Below are 23,322 nucleotides of genomic sequence, written 5' to 3'. Positions count from 1 at the left end.
GAGGCTCAAAAGACCAGAATGGCAGAGAAGTCACCAGTTTATTGATTAAACAACACATCAGGAGCAAATAACAGTGAGAGGATAATCCCCACTGGTAAGTAAAGACAGTAACATGACACATGGGCCAAAACTAAATGAGCAACAAGCTCAAAAAAAAAAAGCTTGTTTATTTTATCCCACACAAGAAACTCCCAATGAAAAGCTCTTGTTTTCTTTCAAATGGCATCAGAAGAAATGTCACCTTCCACAGGCTTTAACACTGATAAATACAGGGTTTCTGCTAATCAAGTCTGATCAGAAGAAATGTTCTTGTTAGGTGCAAGGTGCTGTGGAAAAAAAAACATGAGAAACACAAGATCACCAAATGCTTGAAACCAACTGAAATCTCGCCATCTGGACAGGATCTTTCTAAAGTAAATAGTCCTCCCTGTTTTCACATCAGTACAGCAGGCCTGCAGGGGTGGAACCTGCATTAAAGTGCAGACTGGAGGCTGGGGAGGGGTAGCTGGGGTCCTAAATGGACACATTGGCTCGGAGGGAAATGTTTCTTCCCCTGTGTGAACCTTAGCTTATGTTTAGCACACCTGCACTATCATTATTCTGATACCTTGTCAGAGTGGCTCAGTACTGTATTATAACTGTAGATACATTTTCAGTATTGCTTTTATCATCAGGTCTTGCTGCGAGTTCACACTGTGAGCAACATCATCAAGTAATCAGAAGTGAATTGGGAACTGTCAAAACAGTAAGGCTCATTGGTGAGGAAGAGTCATCTTGTGGCTGACCCGTTTACTGGGATCAGTTTTACGTACTGTAACTATATTGATGAACTGCAGTCTATCGATCTAGAAGTCACTACTCCTAGCAAGTATTCAGCAAGCAGCGATAAGAGTGTAACTCCCCTTAAAACCACAAAATGTAAAACAGAAGGTACACCTGAGGCTGACATAAACAATTAGTTTTGCAAATATTTGGTCTTATACCAAAGCTTTAGACAAATTTAAATTTTTGACCTGATGACAGCGCTACATGAAAAGTCAGTTATTTGGACATCACATTTGGGAACCATGAATATCTCTACCAAATTTTGTGCTACTTGATCTTGTAGATTGATTCAAAATGCTTATTTTTTATGTGATAAGTCAATAGTCACTAATTAGTTTTTTTCCTTTATCAAAGAACCAACTCAAACGCTACTCTGCAGATACCGAGCAATTCTAAAATGTTTGCTAGTTAAAGATTCAATAAAATATTAGTTATGATAGTAAAAGAACAGTTGTCTGTTTAAAACTGTAGTTCCACTGTGTACTTAGTTTAAATTCTGAGTGACCCACTGCCCAGGCTGCTCACAGTGTGAATGCATAATAACATACCCAAGATTAATTCTCTGTCAGATCTTGGATTCGCTTCATTTTGCCAGAACAAGCATCTGAATTTAACTAAGTCTGAAGGAACTCCAACAGTCAGATAATTTCTGTGCTAAAAAAAGCAAAAAAAAAAAACAACAACAAAACAAAACAAACAAAAACACCATATTGCTCAACCAGGCACTCTGTGTCGTCACTGGCTGTGTCCAACATTGTCTTCTTCAATTGCACATGTATAGTATTATGACAAAGGCATCCATTTAGGCATTCAGACATCTTGGCACTGAGAAAAATTACTTGTGGAAAAACATTCGTCATCCTTCAATTAAAGGAATTATGTAACTAATACAGAATGGTGCTCATCGGGTTCAGGGAGTGGGAAGAGGCAGCTTTATGCCGGCATTGCACTGCCACCGGGAACGGTACCATACTCAGGCCAGCTGGTCGGGGATTGGCCTGGGCCTGGCCCCAAAACACGTCAGTGGTTCCATTGCACAGTGCAAGCATTGCTTTTGCAGAGTATGTCACAATGGCATCTTCGGCACTACCGGAATGGACATCAACAGTAGGCACGCAACAGAGCAAACATGGAATAGACAAACATAGCTGTTGCCCTGGCTTCCCTTTATTTCTTCATAATGTGCTGGCATTGCCACTTTTTTTTATTTTATTTTTTTTTAAAGAGAACAGCTCTCTTTTTTTTAGGCTGAGACACTTCTGTTGCTTAGATTTTCTGTCTGACAATCAGAATGTACTGATGTAGATTAAGGCAGAATTGCACACTCTGGGACCTGCTATTGATAGCCAGATATTACGTTTCAGCTCGGGCGCAGTCCAATGGAAATGTGCAAACTCTGGCAGTGGCACCTGCAGAATTCTATTTTATAGTATCCACAAGAACTGTTAGTGTTAATCTTGTTTTAACGAGAAACTTCTCATTATAATGAGAGGGGGGTGACTGTGATTCAGTGGGTAGAGTGGCTGTCTCCCAACCGGAGGGTTGGAGGTTCAAATCACGGCGCCTACGGTCCACATACCAAAGTGTCCTTGGGCAAGACACTGAACCTCCAAGCTGCCCCCAATGGTTAGAGCCATCAATGTGAGTTGGCACTGCAGATGGCTGCCTCGGTTCTGTACCGGAAACAAATTCATTGTGTGTGTAACATACTTGGCCAAATAAAGGTGATTATTATGCTCGTTTTTACAAAATGTTTACAAGATACTTTCATGTTACAATACACTTATTACAACATACTCTATTCTCTCATTATAATGACATCTCATCTCATTTTCTATACCACTTAGACGTGTAACATACACAGCAGGCTGAAATGACTCAAATCCGATCTTTTTGCCCAAATGCGACCCATATCCAATTTCCTTATGACAGTGTGAACAGCACAAATCCGATTTTTTTCAAATCCGACCCAGGCCACTTTCATATGTGGTCCTCAATCGGATACGTATCTGATCTTTTGCAATGCGACTTCAATCTGAATGGCCAGGTCGCATTTCATGCGATTTTTATGTCATTGAAATGCGACAGACGTCACAATTCTGCGCTGGAGGAGGCGAGGGGTAATAAAAAAAATGGCAGACAACGGTGATTCTGGTGGTGATAACGTTTCCCTTCTCACTCGGAAATTATTGATGAATTCTGTGTCCGTGAAGCCCCTCACGGAATCCCACCAGTCCTGGCTCCGACTCCACACCCACACATTCCTCTGTACAGAGTTAGCAGCCACTGCTCCACAAAAGGCCATAAGCAATATTTGTGTTCTCCTTCTTCTTGATATTCTTATTATGTCTTTATTTCAATTGCAAATTGTCAAGTACATCGCTACGCACATGCTATCACGAGCCACATCCATTTCTATTTCTGCAAACACAGTACGCTGCGTCTGACGTCACGTCATCTTCTGCGCATGCGGGTCACTTCAGGGCCGTATACCGTCTCACATATGAGACATGGCAATCGCATTTAAATGACAGTGTGAACAACAGCACAAAAAAAAAAATCGGATTTCGGCAAAAAATCCGATCTGAGCATTAAGACCTGCAGTGTAAACGTAGTCTAAGTCCCGAACGGGGTCATGGGGGGGCTGGAGCCAATCCCAGCTGGCATCGGGCAAACAGCGGGGTACACCCTGGACAGGTCACCGGTCCATTGCAGGACCATTATAACCACATACTGTGGGCTATTTTGTCATACATACATAGCATACTGTATTTTCTAACACTAATGAGAGCCCTGTACAACTTGGCGTGAGTGCAGTGTACACATTGTCTTTGAGCAGCACCTTTATAGCTCATTCAGTTCAGATGACTGCAGCCGGACCTTGAAGATCACTGATCTGACACTTAAATCCATGGACAATAATTAGTCCACAAAATAACACATGAATGCAGCTCATGAGTGAAATTATGGAATACCCTGCATGTCCCAGTGATGTTACAGGCATTATTGACAGCAGTGTGTGGCTGCTGTCACTCACTCCAAGCCACAGGGCTCATGTTAGGGAGTAGAAACGATGTGATCCACTCTAGAGGTGTGTGGTACGATATCATATTAAGATAGCTCATACGAGGGCTGCCAGACGCAGTGGCATAAAACTTGAGCAAAATCAACTTAAAAAACAAACAAAAAAAAAACAAAAAACAAAAAAAAACAAGTACACATGTTGTGTACAGGATTGTGGTTGCAGGTGCCACTGAACCCCGGTATGGTTCCCTGTGACAATGTAACGACAGCATTAGAGAGGAAAAGAACCATTCAGTCTGGTAAACTAAAGCAACAACTACCACAGGAGGCAGTGGAGGGCTTCGAGCACCTAGGAAGGAGGGATAAGGGTAAACAAAATGACGAAGTAACAGAGGCATCCCTAACACACCGGCATCCTTAACACACCGTCTCACTTCCCCTAAACGCCACCCACACTTCAGATTCAATCCATAGTAGTAGTAATAGGCTTTTGGCACTTTCTGGACATGATAAATGTTTGAATGAATTGACTTTGAAAACAGATATTGTCATGGTTTCCTCTGGCTTCCTTCACTGTGCCATGCTCTCAGTTCGCAGAGCTCTGATCACACTTTGGATGTTTTCTTCAGGAACCTGGAGAAGACATATAGCTTTATACTTCTCTGACAAACAGAAGTACAACTAAGGATTATTTTATGTAACTGATTAACCTGCTGATTTTATTTTCAATTATTCAACTAGTCATTTTGTCTATAAAAGATCAAAAAACTGCTAAATATTTCCATCACAATTTAGAGCCCAAAGTGATGCCATCAAATGTTTTATCTCACCAGCATTTTAAAAGAAAAATATTAACGCAGCAAATTCTCATAGTTGACAACTGGGAATCATCAAAATGTTTGTCATTTTGGCTTGGAAATACATGAATCGGTTATCAAATAGTAGCCAAACCATTTCTGATCAATTGTAACAGCTCTACAGCATATATACAGCATTTAATCAAAATGAACTGAACTGCTTATCTTACCAAGGCATGGTCAAACTTGAAGGTACTAATGTAGTAAGCTGGAATGTCAGCTGTTGCCAGGGGTTCTGATATCTGAGCCACGATGCCACACTCATCTGTAGGACAAAAACAAACGTACAAAAAAAACAGGTTCTTGAATTCCTTTGCTGTAATGAATTTGCTCTATTACTAAGAATTTATTGAATCAGTTTGCACCTAGTCACAGTGAGGCAGTACAGCAGTGTTTCCAACCCACAGTGCGATCAGATGAACTCTCTTATCCAGCCATGTACCAAATGTGTTCTTTTGAATTGATTTCCAAATGGATATCATTTAACTTAAATGTCTCTTACAATCCACTGTTCTTGGAACTGTAGATGTTCAGGCATGGTTTCTTTTCTTTTTTTGTGGCTTGGTAAGGTCTGCATTTGTAGTATTATCACTGAGTGCCAGAGGCTCAATATTTCAACCATTTGTCCATTACTTACAATGACCTGGGAACATCCTGATTAAGTTTTTGGGCCCTAATCCTGATGCAATACTTATATTTAGCAGAAGTAAATATGCAATATTAATTAATTCTGTATCTGCCACATTACAATATGTGGGCTTATTTTCCTCCTAAGCACACGTATGTCACAATTTCTTCCTGCTCACCAAATCCCAAAGGTTGTCCTCCAATGCGAACCATTTTCCAAAGCTCACCAGATGCACTGGTGAAAAGGACATTGTTTGGAAACCTTGAAAAGAACAAAGGCATAAAACAGAGGTTATTTTGAATTTAACTATAATAGTTTATACAGTAAGAAAAAAAATCCATCTGTATAGCTTTTTGGTTTCCGCAATAATTCAAAAGCCAATGGAAAAATCCCATTTTGTTGTGGGAACCCATGGTGATGCCAACTTCTAGGTTGGCCTTCAAAAATGTGTCATCCCTACAGCACTATTAGCTCTCTAGCTAATGTCCGTGGCTGATTGTGTTGTCGTTGCTACTGCCTGTTTAACTATTCTTTAGTGATACAAAGCTGACATTACTGATTTACCAGTACCAATAAAGCACTTCTTTGCTATGTTTAACAAATGGCAGGCACCTGGCATAGTTAACAGATACTGTGTGGAAGTGCATAAGCTAACTATTAACAATATATCAACAGGAGCCAACCCAATGAGCAGCAGCAGGTGGATTCTGTTATTACAATTCAACCCACTGCACTAAATAAAAGAGCCTTTGCAAAGCAGAGTAAAATGGGCGACCTATTCCTTTCAGGCAACACATTAGGTCTTGCATAAACATGCGGACAAAACTGACCTACATGCTCCACTAACAAAAAATGAATAGATATGGGCCAATTATTTTATCTGTATTATTTTGACCCATATAAGGGATACCTCGTCTGTGAATGGATAATGTACCATACGACCACATGTGGCAATACAGAAGCAACCACATGGGATCTGCAAGCTGCTCAGGTTTCTTTATGGCCTTTCTGCTTAATTACAGAGTCTACTGAGGAAAAGAGGGGATGCAGTAGCGAATAAATGAGTCAGACTGAATCTTGCTGCAACTTAAGTACATTGTATATACCTGACTGCTCTACTATTGCTTAGCAACAAGCGAATCACTCCTTCAAACACCAATCATTAATGTGTTTTCCCATAACCACAGCGTCACTGTCTAGTATTGACTAAAATAAAACATCTCATAAAATCAAGTGTGCTTAATAACACAACACAGCAATCTAAATATTTTGTTGCAGCACAGATGTTTTCTTCCACTCAACCTTTGAGTTGTCTGTTCATCCATGACCAGAGAAATGTAACCCTCAATCAGAGAGAAGGAGAAGAAGCGGATGTGGCTGGAGTCCTCACTGGATGCTCCAGACTCTTTTGGCCTAGAAAAGAAAGCACAACACTCACTGTGGTCAAACCAATTATGCAGGCATCACATTTTGCAATATTCCCAATAGTTGTTAGGATATTTCGCTCTCAGTCGAAAAAAAAAAAAAAAGAGAAAAGTCACATGCTGATAGTACTTAAGACAAAGTCAGGGGAACATCAAAAGCAGTAGGACATCTTCTGGCGACCATGAATTTCTGTAAAAAAAATTCATGGCTATTCATCCAATAGTTGCTGACCCATTTCATTCTAGACCAAATTAGATTTCTCCCTAGAGAAACACTGCTCATGTGGCTAAAAACAGTCTTTACCTAAAGTACCGGTATTTTAATTACAAATCCAGCACATGGCAACTGAAAAAGGGTCTCCTTAGGTGATTTGATACAAGTCTTAAAAAAAAGGCTGAAAAAAGAAAAACAGATGAGAAGAAAGAAATATTGTTTTTGTGTTTAATGTTCTTTCATTCAAAACAGGTATTTCTAGGCATCTTATTGGGATTAATACATCCTAAAAGGTTCACATAACAAATTCTTTCATTTTCAGCTCTGTGTGGAATGCTGGTAACACAATTAAAAACCCTATTGATAATTGTATTTAAAATATGGCAAGCTGATTCTTACCCTCCAGAGTAAAACATGACATCCATGAGCAGGGTGGCTACAGAGGGCAATGTGTCTGGGTCAAGGCTGGTCACACAGAACATGTTGCTGGGACTAGACAAGGGGTGAATGATGGGACGGGGAACTGAAAAATAAAAATGATGAAGGATATTAATAAAAGTTATATGTAGCAATTATTTTATCACAAAACAGTTTTGAGTACTTTGTATGTTTTTCTTATTTTCTACAAATACACTACATGCAATAGTAGAGTACAGTGAAGGGAGCATCATGATTTGGGGCTGCTTTGCTGCCTCTGGGCCTGGACGGCTTAACATCATGAAGGGGATAATAAATTCCCAAGATTATTATCAGTGAACCTATAGGATAATGTCAGAGTGCCTGTCTACCAGCTGAAGCTCAGTACAGGCTGGGTAATGCAACAGCTCAGTGACCCTAAACACTGAACTAAATCTATAACAGAATGATTTCAGACAAAGAAAATCTTCAGTTTGGAGTGTCCCAGTCAGAGCTCAGAGCTCGACCCAACAGGGATGCTGTGGAAGAACCAGCTCTGTGAGAAAAAACTGTCCAAAATTCCTCCTGAACATTAATGCAGGTTAATGTTGTAAAGGGTTCACTTACTTTTTCCACCAGCACTTTGAATGTTTGACTGTTTTCAATTAAAATTATAGTCATGGCCAAAAATATTTGTCAGGTTATACACCAATTCTCCCAGAAAATTGTTGCAATCACAGATTCTTTGGTATTTTCATGTTGATTTCTTTCGTTTGCACTGGAACAATGTTTTTTTATATGCGAGACAATTTTCCCTCCTGAAACAATATAGGGTCAGGAGGGAAATGTGTGTTTAAAATTGATAAGGTTAAGTACCATCAACAGCAATGCAGGATGAATACATATCCACTTTCATTTCTTTTAAGGGATATGATCAATGACTCCAGAATGTATGATCCTAATACTGTAAGTGATGGAGTGTGTAGATAATTGTAAATTACATTCAGTAAAGTCTCTCAGCAAGAATTTTGATCAGAATTTGATTGTTGATCTGATGGCTTGGTAGTGTTACAATTATATGTATTATGAAAACATTAAAGATTGTTTGTTAAACTTGGCTACCTGCTGCATGACCCCATTCTGGAAAAGCTTGCTTCTGTGCAAAAATATATACATGTATAAATGGCTGTTTACACCTACCAAGTTTTGGCTTTACAAATCCATTGGTGACTCCCAGATTGTGAGCAGCAACAGTCTCTCCATTGACCACCCGAAGCAACGTGAATTCGGAAGACAGTGTGTGCATGACCATTGGCAGGTCTCGCTCTCGAACCTGATGACAAGGGTGGGAAAAAAGAATGAATGAGGGAAGCTGAGAACAAATGTTGAGTAACATTGCTAAGAATATGATGCATAGTTGTGGATGCTGCTTCTGCGTCTGAGAATGCCTACAATTTTTGGTTAACTCAATTTCTTGCTCTACATTCACTTCTGTTTATGACAGTACATTTCTCAAAATGGCTTTTGATAATCACCGCAAAATGCACCGTTTATATTCAGTGCACGAAGGAGGAAAAGGGATACAGAGAGGAAAATAACAGTAACACATCAAAAGTAAAAGCAAGAATTACTGTATATTCTTTACTCAGAGCATAACTTTTAGCTGAACTGAGTATTTTATCTAAAATAGTACATGTCTCTCTGCCTGTGCCAGTGGTGATTTTCTTCATTTATGATTGTCATAGGCTGATTTAAGCCTAGGAGTTCCCACATCAACAGGGCTGGGCAAAATGCAAGTTTATCTATATAGATCCCAAACACCGAGCAAATTCTTAGTGAAGAAATGCATTAGTACTACATTTAAAAACACAAAGATGCAAATGAAATTATTTTAAACAGAACAAAATTAAATGTAATAAAATAAAATACAAACAACTCGGGAAATAAGAGTATTTTAGAGAAATAAATCAAAGTTGCAGAACAAGAGGAGAGTTTATCATCAGATTCGATAGTGGTCAAAGCAACGGTGCATTTGTTATCAACAGGACATTTATCAGGAAAATGATCAGAACATGGTCATATTATCACAGTACAATTCCATCCAAAGCTTTATGCACCATGTGGTCTTTGTAGAACCATAGGAGTTGTATAGTTGCACAACTTTTGATGCATCTTGTGTGGAAACCGAAGGTCAGAATGGCAAAAAAGACATTAAAAATTTATCCTTGGGGGAATCACAAACATACTTATTGCATAAAAATTTGTTTTGGAAATGTTTTGAAGCAAAGTAATGACAGCAGTGGTGGAGAAAGGATCACTCGTCACCAGAATCAGTAGGAATCATCGTGGCGGAGCACTGAATAGATACACCAAATTGATAAATCTCATCATTAGCCCTTTTATAAACCACAGTGTTGGACAAATGAATGGAGGAATGAACCAAACGCCATTTTTACCATTAGGCCTGTCTGCTGCTGGAGGGAAAGATGCACCATCAAAAAGAAAATGAACCACCCACAAAAGCTGCACTGCTAATGGTGTTGGGTGATAGTGTTTTAGGATAGATTCTTTTCTTGAAAATAATGTCAAACAGCCAACTTCAAAAATATCCTTGCACTGCACACTGACTTGTTTCATATTCATTTCATATCTGTGTAATGAGCCTATTGGTATCTAGTTTTCACATTTTTTTCAAAGGGCCGAGCACAAAACATTTAATATGTTAATTATTATTTAGTTAGAATGAAATAAAGAAAAAAAATTGCAAATAGTATCATTTGCATTCTGAAAAACATATAACTGAATTTACAGTAAATTTCTTCCCCCTAATGCAGCTTAGAGCAATCACTTATAAAAATATTTTTATGTAGTTGTCATGCAGGCCAATACCTAACCATTAATGGAGCTGAGTGTATTGATAGAAAGCAATTTTGACTTGGATCAATATATGAAGGCTGTGCTTGCTTTCTCTGATACAAAGGTGACCTCTGGAGCTGGTGAAGTACATTTGGGCATTAACAGAGTTGTTCTTTATCCAGGGTGACAGCTATGAGTTTAACTGAATTTCTCTGTGATTGGGGTCCGTGTGTGTTTGAGTAGAGGGTAAAGTTGCTTGTGAGAAGCTGGTGTGTAATCTCCAAGCAGCTTGCTTCAGTCGGGATGCTTATGGTGCTGCCTAAATGAGGGTATTCAACATTTTGGTCAGGTTTTACTGCTTTAAGTTCCTAACAGTGAAAGAACAAAAAACACATCTTACTTAAAGCTGGCTGGTCTGTCTTTTGGCCTGGCCAGAGATTTTGCAATACAATCTGACACAATGCGAGACAGGGATAGACAGAATGGATGGGTGTGGGCAACAGGGTCAACTCAGGTTTTTGCCTCTTTTTCATCTGGCACGATAATTAGGACTGGGGTTAGGACAGGACAGTGTCCAGACAGGAAACAGCCCAGACTAGGATACCTGGAATTCCAGGAACAGACTTAGCTGCTGATCCCTTTTACGTAACACATTATCAACATGGACACAAATTTTTCATTTTCATTTTCATAAACATGCCAGAGCTGTTCAGCAGACCTTGTTTTTCCACTAAAGCTAGGCAATAAAAAAAAGACTCCCCGTGGCCAAGAAAGGCTTTGGTATGAGGGAGGATTTCTTCCTAAATCAATGGAAGTGGGCCTGTGAAAGGTACACTACATCTGAGGTTATTGCTTTTTCATCTCAGACACTGTGAATGTAAACAGGTGTGTTGACAGCGACTGCATAATAATAGACAAACAGTGCAAGTCATAAAGCATGCTGTGAACCTGTTCAGTTGTTGGCATGCATGTTATATCCATGCATTGTAAAATCTGGATATTTACTTTTCCATTTTTGTTCATTAACTTGGTTTGTTGGCCTTGGGAAAAAAAAGTAAGATTTTTTTTTAAATTAGTTATAATAATGATTTTCATGAAATAAAATCCCATTTTGATGCTATTAACGACACAGCATTGACTAAAATAAAGCCAATCAAATGCCAAACTTTCACTCTACTGTGTTCATGCAGATGTTTTGTTTTGTTCAGTGCTGCTCTCCTTTACAACAGCCATCTCTGGTGAGTGATGTAAACAGATGTTAGATTCTATTTTACACTAAAAAAAAAACAAAAAAAAAAAACAACCCATTTCAATAAAATTTTAATCTTCTCCAAATGCTTTTTATGTTTTATAGTGTGTGAAGCAGTCCGAGTTGGCTTGTTGATGAAGGTGCTGCACAAATAAACCGGATCTGTCTTGCCTTTCAAAACTACAGGGGGTACAGAGAATTTTGTAGACTATTACTAAGTTCTAAATCAGAATCAGCTTTGTTGGCCAGGTGTGTTGAACACGAGGAATTTGACTCGGGTACAGCGGCTCTCAATGTGTATGTACATATCCCCATGCAAGGCAACATGTGATGGACTGTTTCATGCTGATGCCTATTTTCAGTCCTTTGGTTTTGCTGAATTCTCCAGTCACTCTGGCATGCTGCTGTAAGGAACCATAGCATTTTTCTGCATATTGGAAATGATGATATTTCAAAATTTAAAACTGTGCCCAATCCCTTCACATGACACAAAAGTACTATTGGAATTATATTACCACACTCACCAGAATGAAGTCCGTCTGATATGTCGACAGCATAAAAACTGAGATGTTGTGATCGGCCAGCGGGGCGATGACTGATTTGGCAATTTTGGTGACTCCAATGGGCTGTGAGTTAGAGGCATTACCACCCCCTGACACCACGTTAAGGGCCAACCATGTGGCATCAGCAACGCTGATGTGTTCTGACTGGGGCAGCTCTGGGAATGAACAAAAGAGTCGTATGAAAAAGAGTAAGTGCATGTCTGCAGCAGACCTGTAACAAAATTTAGCAATACACTCTGAAAAACTGTGATTAATAGTGTAGTCAACTCATGAAACATTTTCTGCAAGCTGTTCTGGACACCCAGTGTCTGCTAGCTCGTTCCTGGAAAAATCCTCAGGTAATGACACATTTTCCAAAGCCAATTTGGAATACATACAAAAGGAACAGGGTAGTCTGGGTGAGTAACAAGCATGAGTAATAGTTGTTCCTTTTATTTATGGTTAAACCTTCCTGTTTTTCCAATGCTTATACAGATCATTTTAGTTTTGAAAAGGTATTAAATTCTATTGCTGATGTCTTTATAGTACCTGGAATTAAACAATACACATCTACCCTCCATTCTTTTAAATTAGAGACAGTGACAGCGGAGCAGATGCAGACTGAGTATTAGTTAAACTTTCCAGCTTGTCCTACCATAACGCCTAGCCCTGTATGAGAACCTATTTGGGATGTTTAAGCTTGCAGTGCATCAGCATTAAAACCAAGACTATTAAGAAAGAGCTGAGCATATTTAAGATAAGAAGTAAACCTGCTTTCATCCATAATGTTAGGAAAGGACATGTTAAAACATTTAACTCTACAGAAAGGTTTGACATGGGACTTAGAGACCAATGATTTGAATTATCAGCGATGACTTAAATCTACTACTAAGTAATTCAAGAAAAAGGGCACACTACTGTAACTATGCAACTGTTGAAAGAAAGAAACCCACATTGTTTTTCTTATAAATGAAAGCTATAAATAAACTGTTGCACTCAGGAATCCTGTTGCCTCAGCCGTATGACCAGTAGGTTAGCTAATTTTAGATAGTGTATAAAAAGACAACATTGAACCAGTTTGCTGACTTGACTCTTCTCTTCATGAGCTGGTGTTACACTACATCAATTGAGGCTTTAACTTACAAATGTTATCTAGGGAATTCACTGCAGAGTCACCATAGTTATAAGTACTTTAGAACAAGGCTGGAGATAAAATAATCTAACAGGTTATAGTTTGATACTATAATCATAATAGTGATAGGGTTGCAAGGATGAATCAATTAATTGAAAGATAATGAATCAGCGATGATTCTGAACCAACAGAGTGTTTCAGTCATTTTTCAAACAAATACGCCAAATACTTGCTGGTTCCAGCTTCTCAACCATGAGGACTGGCTGCTTGTTTTTAACATGTATAATAGTAAATAAAATATTTCTTGATTTCAAACTGTTGGTCAAATAAAACCATTAAGATCATGACTTTGGGCTCTGGGAGGTTGATCAAGAAAATAATCAGCAGACTTATTGATACTGAAAATAATTGTGCATTGCAGTCCTGATACTGATTAAAAAGCTAACAGCATTGCACTGCGTACAAAATGCCTTTAACAACATCTTAGCTGAATTATCATCTGAACTAAATTTCAATCTAGTCCAGTCCCGAATTTAAGACTAACATTTGCAGCATATTTACCTTAAGATGCTATAAATGGATGGGACTGTATGTGGACAAACAGTATACAGGTCATATTAAATCACAAAGTTGTCAAAATGTGATCTTACATTACTTCCTTGAGGTTCATAGTTTAGATCAACAGAAACCCACCACTAACACGCTCAGAGCCAGTCACCAGTAGAAATCACCTGAGCCAGTTATGCAACAAATAGCCTGTAGTCTCCAGGGTAACCAAGGAGGGTCACCCTGCAAAAGGGTGTATAATGACATGGATTCAATCACCCAGCCAACCACAAAACACAGCTTGCGGCAGCTTGGCCTCACATCCATAATGACAAAGTGTGCTCAAACATTAGCAGTCGAAGCTACGTGATGCTGGAGAGAATCAGAGATTAGACTGTGTGATCTTTTCCTACTGGCCAATCTATGGTTACCACAGTGACTTTAAAGATGCACACTGTGAGGCCCACCTTTAAAGCCTTCCTCATCGACGATAATGGTGTAGTCCTCTGGAGTCTCTGTCAAACTGAAAAACTTGCATCTGAAAGGGAGAGAGCAAAGAAGAGAGGAAACAGTATACGAATCTGTCTCTACTGATGTCTAACAGACATCAAAACAGTCTGTCTGGAGATGAAAGGATACATGAATGAAAGTGCAGAGACCAACAGGAGACTGCAATTATGCTTGTAAATCTCTTTCTTATTTTTATTTTATATAGAATATAAAGTTCTTAACCAAGTCCTCAATAAAGCACTGTGCTACTCTGCTTCCAGTAAAACCATGAGGAATTGCAATGACCAACATATTTTTAAATACACAAATATAAAGCTACAACCTAAAAACATTATCTAAAATTTACCCCAGGATGAATAATTATTATTGATTTATCTTTATAACAATAAATCCAAAAATATTTTTAGGGATGCAACAGCATGATCCTAGGGATGGTATATTCATGGGTGAGGCAGTCGACCACTTTGTTCCAGACTGAACTATGTGACGATTTGCTTTGATTTTGTAGACTGTCATGTTTCCCAGAGGATGAAGTCTCTTTATTATTATTTTTTTTTGTTTAAGTTTATTTATTGAAATATCCTGACATGTGCTGATGGACTGGGTTGCCCTAGAATTTGGTACTGATATCTACAATCCCCAGAAGAACAAACTCTAGGGAGTTACTGTATGTGGTACCTTAACTTCTTATCTAAAGCTATCATGAAGTCCAAATTTAAATTTTGTCCAGTTTATCAACCCAACATTTTGGTTTTCCTTTTAAATGAGAGTTACAGCCTCTCATATAGTAGCTGTTAGTGTGGGTGTACTCTCTTCATCATGTTTACACATCTGTGCATGTATTTGCCTCTTCATGTTGCTTCATATCTAATATGTCCGCCCTGTTTAACTAAGAGTCTGAGGAGTTGAGAATGTTGGGATGCTGGATGACTGGTTGGTTAAAGAACTGGCTAGATGTCACAGCTGCGGTCAGGTTACAGACATTTACTGGAAACTGCAATATTAATACACACAGAGTGATGAGAGATTAATAACCTCGGTAGAGGGACAGATTTGTTTACTGCCCTAAATGTATCAATGTTGCAATTTTCTATGAATGGCTATAAACTGACCACAGTTACCCACAAATGATTCTGTGTTCCCCTAAAGTGCAATCCAATCCAATTGTCATTTTGTTAAAACCTCCTTTATTTAACCAGGAAGTCCCATTGAGATTTCAAACCTCTTTTAATGCTGCAATTATTTCTGTCTGAATTCCAACTATAAAGGTTAAATTCAAAAAGTGTTCTAAGGTGGTGAAGGGTATTATTATAAATCAGCTTGTAATTATGTCCAGCAGACTTTTTATGCACAAAGGAAAGCAATACACTGGAAAAAACACCATTCACAACACTCCTGTGATAATCACATTCCTTACAGGTCAGCCAGTGACTGCTCGCACTTCACATTTGCCTGAAAGGTGTGAAGAACAGCAGGGAACTACCACAAATACTCAATGCTCTCTCTGGGAACAGCAGCATTTTTTTTTGGAATTAAATGGGTTGTCAAGTGTCACTTTGACTTGCACAGTGTTTTTGCAGCAGCAAGACATTATGATTGTAAGCAGGAGTTGTTTTGTTGTGTCTGGATTGATAAAGCTCCTCTAACCATGACAATGGCATTAGGACTTCTACCTAATGGCTTACATTATTCTTTGATGGCGTTCTCTACAGATCAGCAATGAAACAGCAAATCACTGCAGCAATTCAGTATATCACCCGTCACTAAAAGGGAGATCACTGAACACAGCATTACTCACATTCTGTGTGCACGCAAGGAACATCACAATTAGCCTTTAATAGAGTTCATATGGTAGAGCACTACAAGCCAGTCACAACCTGACTGATGACTAAACAAGAGGAAAATCACAGTAAATGAGTTTGCAAAAACTAATCTACCTTAGGGAACATATCAAGTTGATTATTACAAACACACAGTAATCACATATTAATCCAAATCTGCACCAGTTTACCTACTAAAGAGGATATCTAAATAACTTAAAATCTTCATGTATATATTCAGAGCTGGGTAACAAACCTCAGTACTTTTTTGGTGTAATATGTCTGTGGAAGTACTGAAGCAGGAATCAAATGCCTGATCAGATTCAGAGGCTTTTTAGTCTTTGATAACATAATTACTGTTCAAAATTAAGAAATGATTTTTTTATTCCAGTTATGTATCTGGTCACCTGATGAGTTCCACATTTTCTCTTCTTATAATTTAATTTTAGTCTCCACCAGAAAAATAACTGGTTCTTTAGCAGTGAAGTGCTCCACTCTGTTCACTGACTAGTTGCTAACTTGTGGTGTTGGGCAGGTATTGTGGGTTTATCACAGCTTTGTTGACAGATGACAGCCAAGGTTTTATGTTGGAAAGCCCAAACAATGAGCTAAAAGAGGCTACAAAGGTCTGTGGAGCAGATAGGAACTCCATTGTATTGAATAGTAGAACTAAATGCAGATGTTTTGTGTCATTACCCGAGTTTATACTACTGGTACAGAAACATAGGTGTCATACTAGCACCTATATCAGTATTTTTCAAACCTATGAATTTACATTTATTGGTGCATTGTTGTTGAAATGCAATCTGTAAATTAGCCCTGCCTACCACCTACCAAAAGGTTATAAGAAGTGATATATGTGTATAAGAAATAATAATTTCAAACACAGCTATGGAGGAACGCTCAGTAAACAGAGGGTACCAGATATAAGAGGTTGTGTTCTTTTGCACACACAGAGAGAGACAGAGTAGGACAGAATCAGCAAAAACCAAGGTCAACATCAGTTTTTTTTCTTTGGCATTTTGTACAGCTTGTTGCAACCAGACATCTGTAGTTTGTGTCACTGCTTTAGGAAAAAGGATGGGAGGGGGCAAATAGTGCTAAGGAGTGATTTTGGGTACAGGCTTGTTTTGAGTCTCTAGTGAATGAAATTAAATTAGGTAGAGTAGCTTTAAAGACATAATTCTGGCAGACAAGCAGGTGAAATTTTATTTTAGAAATAAAGAACCACTATGAGGCACACATTTATCTCAGCTGGTGTAACTACAAGTTATACTATGTAATCACTGCATTCTGGGTTTGATTTCATTCTCTTTAAAAGGACTGATTGGAGCATGGTGGAGGTATCCAGCTCCTAGTTTTTCAGCTTTGTGTGAGTCATAAAATTTTTTATTAATTCATCTTGTGTGTTTTCTTAGATAAGTGATGCATGCTAATTGATGTAAATGCATTCAAAAGGAGGCAAAAGAAAAATGACAAGAGATCTGATGCAACACCTGCAGAATAAACGAACTGGAGTAAAACTGGTTTGATTTCGCAAATCAATGCCCAGCATACAGGGTGTACTATTTTAACTGGAAGGGGGAGGCACAATATACACCACTGTGATAAGGGTGAAAGTAAGTTATTGAGGGGGCTTATCAACAGGAGGAGGCACTGAGCTGTGCCACTGTTGTTGCTTCAGCTATGTAAGGCAGAGGATGGGAATAATGGAGTGTAGAGCGTCTAGAAAGAACTACATAGGAAGGGAAAAAACTCATTGCTAGAAGAAGAATGAAGTTGCAAAACCACTATCACCTAAGGGACACTAATGCTCTGGGGTCAAATGATATGAACTTATGTAATCATTAATGGATGGCTGCCATGTCCACCGAAACACCCAGCCTCAAACAAGGTGCACCATGAGAAATCACCCACAAAAACTAAATCTTTTATCCAACTGAATTTCCTCAAACATTTCCTACTTATTATGACAAAAATTGATTGTATTCACAGTACTGAACTCAAGAGGAAGAACATTACAACGAACACAAGTCCTACATACTAAGGAACAGTTAAAAAGTCAGTTGTTTGCTTGTTAACACTCAAAACCTGAAAAGCATAAGTGCTCGCACTGTGCTGCACACCACCAAAGAAAACAGCCTGAGTACATAATCACACCCACAGCCTGGACACAAATAGTAAATGTAACACACACTGTAGATGTGGATGAACTCTAGGACCAGATTTTGACTGCATCATTTTAGACAAATGAAAGTTAGATGTGAAAGAATCGATATCTGCTGTTTGGATGGTTAGCAAAAATAATCATGCTCTCTGTTACTGACCTTTTACTGTATGCAGGTCAAATAATTATGTCAGCGCCTGGTGAGCCATTAATATATGGCTACCCGTTATCATTTTAGTCACAGTTTTTGACATTTCATAATACTTAGAACATTTTAAACATGCTTTATGTATCACTGCAGTTGCTTTGTTCAAATCAAACTAGCCAGCCAGCACTCGGAGAGTGCAAACGTCTGCCAAGGCAGACCACGGTCCCCACTGCACCAGACTTGGGTCATACTTTGGTGTGCGGTAGATCTTATGTGGATGTTGTCATGCAATTTTTGTCCAAGCACTGTAGGCATTATGGATGGAGTCAAAAGCAAAAAAAAAAAAAAAAACTAACTAAATTGGCCTCCTCTCATAATGGTGAACAGTCCTTCAAAAGATTCCTGGATCAGCACCAAAAATCTAATGGGCCATACCCGATCTCTCACCAAGGTAGGGTATGGTCACCCTACAAGAATGAGGAGTTTTGCCTTATTTCGAAATTGTTTATGCCTGACAATATCAAGGCTGCGCAACATGCAGTGTCAAACAAGTTAGTTTAAAACCACAAAGTCATGTGTTTACTTCCTCACCGACACTGGTAGTTCAAGTTCTGCCTCTCCTAGAACAACAGATATGAAGTTAATAAAGAATAGAAGATATTAAATTATTCTATTATAGTCTGTTTATCCAGCAGAAAGCACTCTTAGCCTGGGTTATTTTTCTACTGTAAAATGTCACTTTCAGATAATGTCTTGGTCACAGCTCTTATCAGAGCAGTTTTTTATGCTTGTGTAAAAAAAATATTACTGGCTCATACATCATTACTTTTCTTTACTCTCAAACATTAACATTAGGACATGCCTCAGAAATCCAGTGCATTGTTTCATAAATCTCATCCATCTTATCCACCAAGCAGCTATTCAATGCTATTTTACATAACAGCCCCATGCCCACCAAAGGAACTTTCCCCAAGGAAGAGGAACATTTTGCAGAATTAGTCGCTCTACCTGCGTTGCCACCAGAAGCACCAGGGTCTAAATTTAGTTCTGGCGCGTAGTTCCCCTCCCCACACACACACACACACACACACACACACACACACACTTTGTGAAGGTCCAAGAACTATTGGGGTGAGGCCTGCAGTGCTGAATGTCACTGACTGGACAAATACCATGCATCATCTTACATGAGGCATTCTTGCAACCTGTCAGCGGCTTAATTTGTTTAATCTTCCCAGGGCTTTGGCCCTGCTGTGGAAATCCAAATCACAATACGCTCCAGGGACTTTTACCCCAGAATAAGTTCTTGGAATTTTTGTTCTCAGAACAAAAAGTACCAGGAACTTTACAATGGAAGCACAGTCACTGTATGCTGTAAACTTATGTCAGGCTGATCAACTAAATTAACTGATCAGGGAACAAGACATGTCTTTATCTGTTATGCGGGATGAACATTAGTGAGGGGAAAAATTCCCATGTTTAAGACTCCCAAGTATTACTGTTATCAGACAACTCAAGGGAGCTGTGTGACTGCAGAGTTAGCTGAGGGTTAAAGACTATAGACAAAACTGCTCTATATTCATAAAATTTTAGTTTGATTACCTTGAGCGGTGGACTGAAGAGAGGTTCATTTCATATTTGCTTGTTTTGGGGCACTTTGATATTATCAAGCACTAAGTTTAATATATCAGAGCAAAGTTTCCCAGTTTTAATTATGAATGTTGACATTAACACTCACTATCTGGAGGGTGGAAATTATTGAAAATAGCCTATCACACAAACATCCTTTATCACCTCTGCTTAACAACCCTGCAATGGGCTTTAATGTGCACAATGTGGGCATTAAAAAACACAATTTTAAGAGAAATTCTACTTATGTTTGCTGCCATAAGCTGCTTATGACCATGCAAAAACATGGGCTAGGCTGATGTAACAACATGTAGCTCCATAGCTTCTCTTACTGGACTTGTGCAATAGGAGTGGCAGTTGTGGCTGGCTTTTTTCCACCAGCAAAACAAATCAGTTCACACTAAATTTGTTTTGCTGGTGCCCTGCATAGCAGGAAAATTAGAGAATGTGCTATCAAGATGCAACAATCTTGACTACAAGAAATGCAAAATCCTATTTCAAAAAGCAACTAGATGATGTAGTTCAAGAAGAATTTAAATGTGACTTAGTGTATTGTGCAGATACTGTAATGCAATGCAAAAATTGTTGTTCTGATAGCCAATTTATCTTTTCACACATTCTCTGATTCCAGTTTCACCCATATTTGCTGCTTTACCTAATTGTATACTTTGAGGTTTTGACTTTTGGTGAGACAAAATGTGACATTTAAAGATGTCATTACTGAGTCTGTGATGTACATAATCATTAATAGGTCAGTCATTAATGAAAACAATCATTAGACACAGTCCTATCTGAGGCGAACCCAGTGGATAATTTTAATTACATCAGGTAATCTAAAGGGACTGTGTTTTTTATCAGTAACAGAAGTAGAGTTGATTAGCAGCTCAATACCACAGTTGGACTGCTGACTGACTTTTCCTCTTGTAAAACAGCCAAGGCAGGCACAGCCAGTGTGTGTTTAAAGTGAACTATTTAGCCAAGGCTGATATTAATAAACTGTGGTGGTAATAAAAACTGCACAAAAGAGCTGTGACAAGTGTAAAGGCCTGTTGTCAGTACCCAGGCTATTGAAATGAAAGTTTCCTTTGGCTGAATGGCTCTCAGTGGATCTCTACTTCAGAACACAGGATGCAAAGTGTGAAGTGTGGACTGTAAATGTCCTTTGCTGCTTGTTCAGGTTTGGTTCACAACATGTTTTAATTTCCCTCGTAGAAGGCAAAACAAGCTGCACACAAACACACACACACACACACACACACACACACACACACACACACGCACACACACGCGCGCGCGCGCGCTGGCGTCGACCCAGCTACAGATGGCACAAAGCTAGAAAATGACACTACAGAACAAGGATAGGCCTGGAAACCGGTGGCAGAGACCAAACTCACACTTGACTACTCTCAAAATAACACCGAAAGCTGCATTTTAAAGCATTAACACAACTACAGGAACTAGCTAGAGTACGCTACCTTTCTACACGAGCATACAAGTACATGCAGCCCCCGGCATTAGTTTGCTTAAATGTTAACAACAGCAGCACTCTTGCAGTAAACACGCACAGGACACAGATTACACAATGTATTTCCATTTATCTGCCAGGCCTAAGAAGTTACGTACCTTGTTTTGGAGGCCAAGAAGGCGAGTTTAATTAATCCGTGAGTGCAAATCTGGATCCCCTCTTTTTCTATACTCGCCACTTTCAAGCTGTGCTCTAAAATATGAAGCTCCATCTTTTACGTCTTCTCATTGGAGGAATGACTAAAGTGTAAAACCTAAATACTTTCAAACAAGATGCATAAATAAATAAATACTGATATACGGCCGGCTAAAGCGTATTAAACAGAGAAAGAAAGGGGGCGGCAGGGTGGAATAAAGAAAGCAAAGAGGTAAAAACGAACCTGCTGTCAAACCCGCAACAAGACCCCTTATACTCCCGGTCAGAGGTTTTCAAAATAAAAGTCTCTAGCACAAGCAGTACAATGCGTTTAAAGACGTGGAGTTACTGTCATCCTGGGGACATCTCAGGGTGAGACACGGATCTGAAGGTCGTTAAAAGAATTGTTTGACATTCTGGGAGATATGTTTATTTCCTTTCTGGTGGAGGGTTACATGAGATCATTTGTTACCACTTTCATGTTTGCAGTGGTGGAAGATGTACTTATGTAAAAGTAGTAAGAATGCAGTATAAGGTTCAAGGTTCAAGGATTTTATTGCCAATTCACCATATGTGCAGGACATACAGAAAATCGAAATACCGTTTCTCTCTCACCTAGTATTGGGTGCCATAACATTTAGGAACTAAAACTGAATTAAGTAGAATAGAATAGAATAGAATAAGAATCGGATTAACGTAATTAGGATAAATCTAAACGGTATATCCAATAAGCTGTGGCTCAAAACTGTGTACAGTCAGTGACAGTAGTGCAAACAATAACAGGAGATTGTCAGATGGTTCAGCATCACCAGGGTGTTGGTGATGAGGTGCAAATAGCATATGAGGTACGGTATACATGGCCAGTATTGCAAATGACCAACAGCAGCAGATATCCTGGCAAAAAAAAAAAAAAACTGTCACTAGCAGATTTACATATAATATAACAGAAGGTATAACAATGGTATAAAAATGGTATAAAGGTATAAAAATAATCTGTGACAAATAAAAGTACTGCATTAAAAGTTTTATTCAAATAAAAGCACAAGACATTTGCATCAAAATATACATGAAGCAGCAAAAGTAAAAGTAGTCATTATGCACATTTCAAATTAATGTCTATTACTGGATTACAATTGTTGATGATGTAACGTTGGGGGGTTAGGGAAATGAGAGGGAGGGAGGGAGGGAGGGTGTGGTGGGCCCAGCAGTCATAACATACATGCATATGGTCACACACACACATGCGCAGTATTCACTCAACCACAACATACATGCTTACACACACACACACACACACACACACACTTATTTAAAATAAAAAAATCATTTTCCTCTATCCCTCCTGGGGGTCCCCCAGTGCCTTGCAGATTTACATAACTTTTCCCCAAAACCTTAAGTGTACAAGCACCTCATAAGCATTTCCACATTTCCCCCGTTTCCATTGTGAGGACAGGTCCCAGTCAGTGAATTAGTACTTCTAAATAGACTACTCCTCCTTAGGTCTGAACCAGGTCAGTTCTAGGCTATGTTCAAACAGAAAGACTAAAAGAAAAACACAGCCTCATTGACTAGAATGTGAATGAGCTTAATCAGTTTCCACTCCAGTGTTTTTGTTTTGAAAAACGCCGTGACAGCGGAAGCAACGTTCTAACCAGCTTCCCGTAGCTTGTCAGACCTGCTAGATGGAAGAGCAAA

General features: G+C 38.9%; 2 protein-coding genes across 5 annotated transcripts in view; both read right to left on the bottom strand.

Moving 5' to 3' along the window:
- On the bottom strand, positions 1–21,883 carry castor2 (cytosolic arginine sensor for mTORC1 subunit 2). Of its 2 annotated transcripts, none has more exons than XM_020598618.1 (9): positions 21,591–21,883; positions 14,161–14,231; positions 11,998–12,191; positions 8,569–8,701; positions 7,372–7,495; positions 6,637–6,747; positions 5,513–5,595; positions 4,877–4,971; positions 1–326 (listed from the first exon to the last, which is right to left on the bottom strand). In XM_020598618.1, exons 1-9 carry the CDS (start codon positions 21,701–21,703, stop codon positions 285–287), a joined length of 966 nt encoding a protein of 321 aa, XP_020454274.1. In that variant the 5' UTR covers positions 21,704–21,883; the 3' UTR covers positions 1–284. The 2 variants fall into 2 exon arrangements, with proteins under 2 accessions (XP_020454274.1, XP_020454273.1); XM_020598617.1 differs by lacking the exon at positions 1–326 and adding an exon at positions 3,358–4,482.
- The window catches only part of rad51d (RAD51 paralog D), a 477,561-nt gene that overhangs the window by 293,718 nt on the left and 160,521 nt on the right, over positions 1–23,322 (bottom strand). The window lies entirely within an intron of this gene.

This window comes from Monopterus albus, unplaced genomic scaffold, assembly GCF_001952655.1.
Source record: "Monopterus albus unplaced genomic scaffold, M_albus_1.0 scaffold38.1, whole genome shotgun sequence".
Lineage (NCBI taxonomy): Eukaryota > Metazoa > Chordata > Actinopteri > Synbranchiformes > Synbranchidae > Monopterus > Monopterus albus.
This window is presented reverse-complemented; position numbering and strand designations above follow the sequence as displayed.

What these genes read in the sequence shown, in the direction of transcription:
- castor2 (XM_020598617.1), bottom strand. Translation starts at nt 21,703, where the DNA reads ATGGAGCTTCATATTTTAGAGCACAGCTTGAAAGTGGCGAGTATAGAA. An exon ending in TTCTTGGCCTCCAAAACAAG is followed by an intron (nt 14,232 to 21,590) that starts GTACGTAACTTC and finishes TCTCCCTTTCAG; the next exon opens with ATGCAAGTTTTTCAGTTTGA. An exon ending in ATTTGTAAAGCCAAAACTTG is followed by an intron (nt 7,496 to 8,568) that starts GTAGGTGTAAAC and finishes TTTATTTTTCAG; the next exon opens with TTCCCCGTCCCATCATTCAC.